This window comes from Manihot esculenta, chromosome 8, assembly GCF_001659605.2.
Source record: "Manihot esculenta cultivar AM560-2 chromosome 8, M.esculenta_v8, whole genome shotgun sequence".
Lineage (NCBI taxonomy): Eukaryota > Viridiplantae > Streptophyta > Magnoliopsida > Malpighiales > Euphorbiaceae > Manihot > Manihot esculenta.
In genome coordinates this window covers 3,452,327-3,463,119 of record NC_035168.2, presented here as the reverse complement: position 1 = coordinate 3,463,119, position 10,793 = coordinate 3,452,327, and the positions used below count along the sequence as shown (strand labels likewise).

Here is a 10,793-nt window from a genome sequence, read left to right as displayed (position 1 = left end):
TCTCAACTTGCTTAAAAAGTCTATTTATAAACTAAAAATGGATGGAGTGAGCGGAGCTTACGAGTATTAATGAATTGAATATGACTCCTTTAAAATTAAGCTTAAATTTAATTCATTTAAAAATTAAATCGTTCAATTCTTATTGAATTGAATTTTGAATAATTTATGAATTTAAACCCTAACAACTAGAAATTAAATTACAAACAATAATATTATATATAAAAATAAAGATGAATCAGTAAGGTTAATGATACATAGAAAATAATAAAAATAGCAATTTTTAGCTAGGTTAAATCTAAATGTATCTCTATAATAAATATATAAAAATTTATATTCATTTCAAAAAAAAAATTATATAAATTCATTATAATTTTATATTACAAGTTTATACAAATTTAATTTAGATAAATTTTCTTTTTTCATAAAATCGGTAATAGCTGTTTATATGGAGTACACATGAATATTTAATATAGTAAATAAGTTAAAGAGTAGCATGCATGGAGGCACCTTAAGCTCCTTGCCCCTCTATCTCCTTAATGTTACCGTTGAGGGTTAACCCAAAGTCGGTGTGAGGGAGATGCGCCCACTGCATTTTTTTTTTTTTTTTTGAAAAAAAAAAGGAAGTAAATAAATAAATATTTTTTCTTATTTAATTTCTTCAAGTCACAAGGCATTTATCTAATAAATAGAGGAAGTAAACTGCATTATTAAATCACAATAAGAAAGTTAATCAATTTCTGGTAAAAGGGTACCACCCATAAATAATAATTTTGAACACAATAAATCGATTTTTTTTAAAAAAAAAAAAATACATTCTGTAAATTAATATTAACTCGAAAATATCGTTAATTCTATATATGAAATATATTTTAAATTAAAAAATTTTAATTGAGGAATATTCAAGTGATAAAATACTATTGAAAATATAGACAAAAGGAAAATCAGTGTTTTCCAACTTACATTTTTGGCAGCAGTGCTGAAGGCTTCTTTATGGGTAATTTTAGGATTATTTATCTTTAATCTTCGAATTTCCTCCCTATATAAAAAAAAATTAAAATAAAAATATCCATAACATTGAGGCTATTATGTTCAGAGAAACCCAAATTAATAATTAATTTATTAAAATAAAATAAATACTCACTTGATAAATTTATTATATGCTGAAGGAGCACGTTGCCTTTTCCCCATTGTGCCTGCTTATATGTATAATTCATTGCAATCAAAATTAGGAATACATGAAATTATCTTCATTGATGATTGGGAGAGAGTGAGAGAGATACCATGTACTGAAAGAGTTCTGGGATGTTCATTTTCAGATGAAGAATCTGATGCAGAAACTTCAGTGGACTTGGAAGATCCAGATTCCTCACTTAAATCTTGATAAAATATATTTTGCTTCTGCAAAAATTCCATAATTGAAAAGAAAAAGAAAAAAGAGAAATACTAATTCAAATTATGAGTTAATAACCAGGATATGCTCACAAGAACATTTTGCAGATTATGAGTATTCTGTGGCAAAGCTTCTGTGTTCAAAGACAATAAATTTGAACAATGCCCACACTTGACAGTCACAACATTGACCGTGATATTCCCCGGAACATTCACCTGACACAAAAGAAAATTTATTTAAATGATAAATAAAGAATTTTAAAATTAATAATTATCAAAATTTACAAAAATTCCTATTCATCTTCCATTCAAATGAACACAGCCAAATTTAGCTAATAGAGAATTTGGATCAACTCCACCATTTTCAGTGCGCCTGACACCTTCAACAGTGGAACTGTAAAAGTGGGGGAGAAAGATAGAAAGACAGACAGAAGAAAACGACATGACAAAAATAAAAACCATTGAAGCAGATGTAATTAAGCACGGCTCTGAAACATGGCCATGAATAAAGAAGATTAAGATAGAATCCATGAAAAGATTTACTTCTCTTGTTTCAGTCTGTAATCAAATCTTTGTCACTGATTTTCCTAAAGTGAGAAAATAATCCGTACCCTCATGATCGATAAAAGAGGATTTTGTTATCAAACTTCGTTAACCGAAGATAAAGCAAGCTAGAGAGTTTGGCTGAAGTTTTCCTCTTCATGAGGATGGCTAGAAACTGAAGGGTTTTTAATGGTTTTCTTGTTTTAGGGCTGTATCAGTTGATCTTTTAATAAAGCTTTGAAATTTGTACAAATTGTCAAGAGAGAGAGAACAAAGAGACAAAGTGTGTAGTTTGGCTTTACAAGAAACCCTAGCTTTCTGCTTCAGAGACAATTGAGTTCTGTTAATCTCTGTGAACTGAAGAGCAAATCTTAAATCTAGTTTAGGAAGATGATCTAATTAAAAAGACATGGCTTGGTGAAATTCATATGACCCAGTTTAGGTTTTTGACACATATCTATCACCAAAAATTTTCTTTTTCCTTTTGTATAACTATCAGCAAAAAGTTTTGAAAGGAAAAAACTACGGCTGCTCCACCCGGGCTTGCGCCCTGAATTTTGCAGCGACCACTATACTCTTCTACTCGTCTGAGTCTGGCTCTTGCCTCGATGGCCGGTAGATCGGACGCTTAAGCGCCATCCATTTTTCAGGCTAGTTGATTCAGAAAGATAAACCTAAAAATTGAAAGAAAAAAAAAAGCTACAACTTACCAAAATGGATCAGCTCACAGGTTGATGTGTTCACTTATCAATATATAAAAAAAATCTATATAGAGAGAGAGATACCACTAAATTTGTGTTGCAGAAGTTGCAGTGAACGTAGCAGACACATTCAGAAGCAATGTTGTGAAGAGACATCCTAGAGTTGTACTGAAAATCGATCACTAGAAATAGAAGAAAGAATCATGGAAAATAAAGGAAAGTGAAGGAAAACTGAGCAAGTGATTGTAAAATGGAGACGAAGAAGTAACTGGCCCAGTGTGTTTTGTATGATTAAGAGAATGAGTGGTGGGAATCTTTAACCTGAATTGCAAGGAAGTGGGGGTTTCCTGTTTTGAGAGTGAAAAGAGAAGCTACTATCAACATCAGCAATAAAAGAATTGGAAGACTTTGCATTCTAAGGATTTAATCCCATAATATAAAGATGCCATTCTTAATTTAGGTTAAGATTGGAGTTTGAGACTCTTCCCCTTTTTATTAATAAAATAAAATAAAATAAAATATTGTTGATTTGATAATAAGACAAATCATTAAAATCCCATAAATCCTATATTCTTTTATGAGTTGATGTCCTAAAGCTTTAATTTGCTTAAACTGTATCATGTCTTATGTACTTTTTTATTTCTTGGTTTTCTAGGATTCATAATTCAGTATTTTAAACTATAATTGAGTTAAAATTTTATATGATATTCCATTTTACATGAAAATACTATAATTTAAACCATAAACATTGCAATTTTGTTTTATATTTGAAAGGTTATTTACACTTCTGATTTCTTTTCTGAAAAAAATAAATAATTTTTTATAATACTTAAACTCTATAAAATTATTAATATTTTCTAAATGGTTAATTGATTAAAAAGATCGAAGTATATTTATATTTTAATTTAATTAATTTAAATTTTATATTTTTATGTAATTTTAGTCGATTTATAAATTTATAAATTTTAATAGTCCATGTGATAGTCACACTGTGTGTATTATTATTATTATTATTTTATATAAATTAATTATCAAAAAATTTAATACTTACATTATTTTACACTGAGACATTTAAATTTTAAATTAATTGATTTAATTTATTTAAGTGTAATTTTACTTAATTTTTAAAAATTAGAATGTGAAAATTTAGATAAAATGTGAAATGTAATATTTTATTATTTTTTAAATATAAACTAATTTTATATATGAAAATAACATTAATTCATATTTAACTCTAATTAAATGATATATTTAATTTTAAAGATAATGGTAATATAATTATTAAATATACTGTCAGCAATAAATAAATTTTATTTTGCATCAATAATTATAAATATTTTATAAAATATATTATTTTTAATTATTTTATATATATTGTTATTTTAAATTAAATAATAGATTTATTATAAAATATTTATAATTATTATTATAAAATAAAATTGATTATTATTAAAAATATGAATTATATATTTAATAATTAGATTATTTATTTTTAATTTTAATTTTAAAAATTAATAAAAATTATACTTAAATATAAATATTGAACTAATTTATCTAAAATTTAAATATTTAGATTGTAAAATAATATAAACATTAAATTTTCTAATCAATTGAACATTAAATAATAATAATAATAATAATAATAATAATAATAATAATAATAATAATAATAATACGCATATCAGTTAAATTATTAAATTACAACATAAATTATCAAATTTAAAAAATAATGTACCAGCGAATCGGCTTTGTACACTAGTAGTTTTTCAATTTTAATTGGGAAAGTGCCAGCGAATCCATCTATTGGTTTTTGGCAAAATTCAAAAAGAATTTTTATACGATCAAGTAAATATTTTTCGAATTATTTAAAAAATAATAATTTTTATAAAATTATGTATAATTATAATTTATTATGAAATTTTGTAAATAAAAAAAATAATTTTATTTATTTCAAATAATAAAATTAATAGAAAAAATTGTTGTAAAATTTTTGATTTCAAATAAAAAGTTTGAATTATAAATAACTAGATTCTCTTTATTTCAAGTATGATAACTAATAAAAAAGAAATTAATTAAATTAAATTGTTATATAATTTTTAATTATAAAAAATAATTTATTATAAAAAAATAAAATATAGTTACAAATTTTCTAGATCTCAATTAATGTCAATTTAAGGGGAAGGTTTATGTATTTCCCTTACATAGAAATGATCATGAAAGATTAATTGAAATCCTCCTGTAAATTAATTAAATGAGTTTTTCTTTACAAAAATAAAACAGTAAATTTTTTTTACTATTATTATTGGAGCAGTAACAACTGTTATATATCCATAACCCGCAAGCATGATGGGCTAAGGTCTAGTGAGCCGAATTCATCGAGTTAATTAAGCTTAGACCTATGAAAGCAAAGCTACGAGAAGAGCCAGAACCAAGTTAGATGGCCCCCTCAATTTTATCGGCATTGTGTGGAGGCTGGAAAGCCCAACAGCTCCTTGGCCCTTTTCTGTTTCTATTGAATTGAACTAAGTAATTTGCCATGGCCCAAAGTCATAAGCATTTTTAGGCCCAAATGTTTGTTTGGCCAAATACTATCATTCACACTTCATATTATAAAATTTCTCGTAACCTAAATCCTTTTCTAGGTAACAAGAAACACACGTGTGGGATTAAAAATCCTTCATCTAGAAATGGTTGACTTTATGGAATCACAATAATGGAGGTGATGATGTTAAATTGCTATTTCCTATGCTATGTCTTCATGTGTGGATAATGGGCTACCCATCACATTTTTTTATATTTTTTTTTCCTTTTATGATGTTTGAAATTAGAGATATGAGCTTCCTCATTTCCACCCACTTTTACTATTTCAAGTGTTTTCTTGAATACATGGCCTTGTTTCTTTTCATATTTTAGCACAACATTTGCTTTGATATCTTTTTTGCCTTTCTTTTTCTCCCCTCGTTTGTGAACTTTGCTTCAAGATCATCAATTTGCTAATCCTTTCCTTTATTATAATTACGTATCTCAAAATCTAAATGGTGGGAAGATGTCAAATTTTTCTAATAAGATCATAGAGATTACGTTAGTAATCTCTTTCAATTTCAAATCATAAAATAAGTTAATTTAATCCATATAGAAAAAGTGGTATAGATACCAAACTGGAAAATTCACTAGATTCTGACAAGAGTTACTGCTTCAAATTCAAATAGGAAGTTGAATGGTTTTTATAAAACAAAATTAAATTTAGTGACCACAATGAAATAAACACCAAAATTTAGTGATAGCAAGCAAACTTTATCCAGCAAATGTCTTATACAAACTCCAAAATTACAAGTAAAATATCCTATTAGCATGAGAGACACAATTAAACAAAATGAGCACAGAGCTCCATGAATCGGCAAAAAGACAAAGCTTTGTCTAAATTAGCATTCTATTAAAATGCAAAGAAGCATAACAAAATGATTCATAACAGAGTTTACATTTAGACATTACCTAGAATGTTTAAATTAAAATCAAAACATGCAAAAAAAAGGTGTTCATATCTTTACCAACAATGTGGTTAATGAGCTAGTTTGTACTATAAAATTGTCCATAAGGGTAAGATTTGTCATTGAATAGTAAAACCCAATAAGCATGCATGTTCCCCAGTTGATGATGATTCTATTTCTCTTTGGGGAGGCAACAGTAGGCCATGAACACACACTGCCACTTTTCATTTGTATGCCCTGGCTAGCTTTCCATTACCATTATTATTTGATTAGTGTTCTACTTTTGGCTGTTGTGTAAGAACTTGGAAGTGATACTTCCACATTCAATGCCAAAAAAAAAGAGGAAGACAACGTGTGAGAGTTTGTCATGAATTGCATTAGTATTTCTTTGAAAGTGAATGCTCCCACAATGTCCCATTAGCAATTTTGCTATTGTCTTTGAAGTTGAAATAAAAGGAAAATGGCATAGGCACTAGCACTGCTTTAATTTAAAAAATGGTGGAATATTTGGTGAGGCAAATGGTGGCCATTGGTTGGCCTACAATCAGCAGAGGAAGAAATGTGTGAGTGTGAGTGAGGGCACCATTTCCTGGGATTCCTTCATAATATCAAACCTCAAGAAGTTGAGGATGAAAATTAAAGTGAACAAAGCTATTGTGGCCCTCAATAGCTTATCTAGCCACCCACTGATATGGCTTGTAATAATGGCTTCTATTCCAAGGTCAATAATCCCACCTTCCCCTTTCATTCGTCAACCTAAGTGCTAGCTTTTCTCTTCAGTTTTCTTTTTTTTTTTTAAATATCAACCCAATATTAATTAAACTTTAAGTCACAAAGCCATTATGTGAGTAGTTGATCATTTGTAGCCACTAAATTATTATTATTATTATTAAGCCCCTTAAATCTTTTTTAAAAATTTATATATTAGTTAGATGTGAATGGGAATTGGTCAAATACCCATCAATCGCCTTCTTCTTCATTAAAAATTTGACTACTTTGTATTTGTCCACGCTTGAGGCTTGCATGAGTTGTCAACCTTTACTTGCTGCCCAAAACCAAATGCTTATTGAAATCATGCATCAATTCTACCATACAGGACCATTTTCACTCTGCTCTGCAAATTTTTTAGTCCACAGGAATTGGCCCTGTTTTTCATGCAACATTATATCAAGAATCTGATTTTTGGAACCCATGTAGAGTATATTTTATTCATTTATTTATTTTTACTTCAAATAAAATATTACAGGGATACAATTGTTGCAGCGATCATATCCTGAAATTCAATAAAAAATAAATGTAAATATGTATTTATGAATTTGATCCGATTATTTCATATTTTTTATTTTTTATTTTTATTTTTTAAGTGATATATAACCGTTATATTTGTATATTCTATTATTATTATGTAAGGCCGTAAATATAAATATATTGTGTCATTTCCTGTTATTAAACAATCATTTAATTTCTTTTCGTATTATGTGAACATGATCTCATATATATAAGAGTCTGTTGTATCACTAATCCATCATTAATTGAGTTGGATTTCTTCAATGAGTTCGAATCGTGTTATGTCCAGTCTATTTACATGAAATCAAGATCATGCGCTAGTTGATGAACCTGTATAGCAAGCTTATAGTTCAGACTTTATACCTGAATTTAGGTCTGGTCGAGATATTCTAAGACCCAATAATTATTCATAGAGAATATTTATTTTTTTTAAAATAATATTTTATATATACATTACAAAATCCAGAAGTTTACAGTGCGCTTCATTGCACCACATTATTATTAGGCTGTAAAAGCAAGAGACAATTTTGGTGACCACAATGGATATTTATTATAAATGATAAGCTTAGCTCATAGTCGGTTTAATTTTATGTGCTAAATTAATTCAAGCTAATTCTACATCAGCAACACCGATTGATCTTATCTTTGAGTTTGCTTAATCGTTTTTTATTAAAAATAATAAGTAATATAAATATAATTATGGGATGAAATTTCTTTAAAGATTCAATTTTAAATTGAGTATCAATAGAAAATTCACTGCATTATTCATATATTGAAACTCAAAATTCGGTTTAGATAAAAATTTGAAGGAGAGGGCTATTTTACTTTGTTGTTCTAACCAATTGGAGAAGCTTAGGAAATCTATGTGGCACTTTCCAATTGGCTGGTGGTTTTAGGGTCGGTGCTGGTGGTAGGTTCAGGGGTGATTCCTCCCAAAATCAGCACTTTGCATTGTCGGCTTTTTGTTCTGTGGCTGCCTTTCAACTTTGTCCCATTCTAGTATCTATGGTCTATGGCTGTGCGTTTTGATATTTTTAATGCCCTTCGATTTTCCGAAACGACATGCTTTTGATATTTGTGACCTGTGACGATGCCCACCATAACATCCATACATCTCCAGCTCCTTTTTAAAGAGACATAAAAAATAATAAAAAAAATTTATGCCGTGTGGCATTTCACTATGCCACTAACCCATATATATTTTTTTAATAATATTTGTAATGATAATTCTAAATACGCTTTTAATATATTCAGTATATGAATATATAAAATAATTTTTTTATTATAATTAAACATAATTTAAGAGAAAAAAGTGAAATATGAAAAAATATTTAAAATAAGATTGAATGAATTCTGATGAAAAGGAAGTTTGGATTTGCTTTTTGTAAGGATGGAAAAAAAGAAAAGGAAAAAGAAGTTTGTTAGAGTCATAGGTGCACTTTTTGGACAAAAGGCAATGAGAATTTGCAGCATCAAAAGAATAAGACAAATTACTTACAAACAAATCACATTTAAATATGTTTATATCATATCAATCAGTAACAATTTTAAGAAATCCAAAATTTTATAAAAATTTAATTAAATTATTTTTTTTATAATTTTTTAAATAAAAAAATATTTTTTTAATTTAAATAATTTTATAAAAATTTATTTAAATTATTTTCTTAAAATTATTTATACTAAATAAAGGGGAAGGGATGATTCCATTGAAATTCTGACTCATTGCTAGATGTTTATTGGGTCATTTGAGATTTTTTTTAAAATTTTACTTTTTATAAAAAATTGAAACTTTCTTATTGATTTGATTAAATAAAATCAGCAGTTAATTAATTGCAAAGTTTTTGCAATAAGCTTCTAAATATAAATACAAGGGTTAAAGACATAGCTGAATGTGAAACCTGGCTCTTTATTTAGTGGTGGGGCTATGGCTATATATTATATTATTCATAAAAATTAAAAATAGGTGTTATCTTCTATTGGCAACTTGTCAATTCATTTGCCATTAGGATTTATTTAATTAAGGATAATTCGAAAAAAGGATAATTTAAAAACTCCAAATTCACAATAAATTAAGATATTAAGTAAAGGTAAATATATTTTTTAAATATTTATTTTATTATAAATATTGATATTTTATATTTTTTATCATTGAATCATTTATTTTTAACTCTTAATGATATTTTATATTTTTTAATATGACTTAAATAGAGTAAAGATAGTGATTGGTTAATTAAAAAAATTGTGTGATTAAATTGATTTTGATAGGCAGTCATTAAAATAAACGAATATAATAAATTATTTATAATTCATAATGATTATATAAAAATAGTTGATACACTTAATTTTCATCCCGTAAATAAATAAATTTGATTATCAAAATTTTTTAAAAATTTACTGATATTAATTAATAAATAAAAGATTCCGTGATTATAAGTGTAATAGATATTTATTAAATTTTATTTTCTGAAAATAATTTTTTAAAAAACTTTATTTAAAAGGGGATGAATTTTAGTAAAAAAAATACAACGTAACAATATTTGAATATTCTTTTTAATAGATGAAATCACATATCAACTTATTAAACTTTTATTTCATGATATTATTTTACGGTGATAATTTATGATTTAAAATTAAAATTATTATTTTTTTACTATAATATTAATAATTTATTCTCTTAAGCTTTATTGTATAATTAGTACTTGAATACCAGGTAATTTACTCTAAAAAGTTAAGTAATTAATAATTTAATTGAAATTAAAAATTAATGATCACCATATATACAGGTTTAATATTTTACATGAAAAAAGCTACGTGTATTTTACCGAAAATATTTTTAAAATATTTTTATATTTTTTTATCATTTGAAACACTAAAAAAATATTCATTTAATTTTAAAAAATTTAGATCATTGTAGGAGAAAATCATTTTCTACACTTTATAAATTTTATTAAAATTTTAATTATTTTATATTTTAAAACTAAAATAAGAATTATGTTATTTCGATGAAAAATATTTTCTATAAAAAATATTTTTAAAAAATTCTAAATACAATTTTTTTAACAAATAGACAGAAGCTAAAAAATAATTAAATAATCTGGAAATGGAGTCCTCCTTCACTAAATTACTATGTATTTTACTTAATTACTGAAATCTCTTAATTAATTTATTCCTAAAAAGTGGAATAACTAAGAGAAAAATAAAAATAATGACATATTTTTAACAAAATGTAAAATAGTTATTATGATTAGTAGAAATAAAGGTGAAATTAAAAAATAATTCATGTTCATTAATCTTTTGAAAAATTTGGACAAAACAACTTATAAAAAATATTTGTTATTTCAATTTCCTATGACATGCATTGTCTTAATCTTGACTGATAACTAAG

General features: G+C 25.9%; 1 protein-coding gene across 2 annotated transcripts; it reads right to left on the bottom strand.

Annotated features, from left to right (window-relative positions):
- Nucleotides 1-394: 394 nt before the first annotated feature.
- On the bottom strand, nt 395-3,025 carry LOC110620482 (protein YABBY 2). 2 transcript variants are annotated; one of them, XM_021764240.2, is made up of 6 exons: nt 2,718-3,025; nt 1,483-1,605; nt 1,281-1,398; nt 1,142-1,196; nt 961-1,036; nt 395-586 (listed from the first exon to the last, which is right to left on the bottom strand). In XM_021764240.2, the coding sequence occupies exons 1-6, from the start codon at nt 2,787-2,789 to the stop codon at nt 509-511; spliced, it is 522 nt and encodes a 173-aa protein (XP_021619932.1). In that variant the 5' UTR covers nt 2,790-3,025; the 3' UTR covers nt 395-508. The 2 variants fall into 2 exon arrangements, with proteins under 2 accessions (XP_021619932.1, XP_021619933.1); XM_021764241.2 differs by having other exon boundaries at nt 1,142-1,193; nt 2,718-3,023.
- Nucleotides 3,026-10,793: the final 7,768 nt, after the last annotated feature.

Bases quoted from the DNA above. Each gene is read 5' to 3' on its own strand.
- LOC110620482 (XM_021764240.2), bottom strand. From the start codon at position 2,789: ATGTCTCTTCACAACATTGCTTCTGAATGTGTCTGCTACGTTCACTGC. The intron at 1,399-1,482 runs GTGAGCATATCC...GAATTTTTGCAG, and splicing joins ATAATCTGCAAAATGTTCTT to AAGCAAAATATATTTTATCA. The intron at 587-960 runs GTAAGTTGGAAA...AAAAAAATGCAG, and splicing joins TCAGCACTGCTGCCAAAAAT to TGGGCGCATCTCCCTCACAC.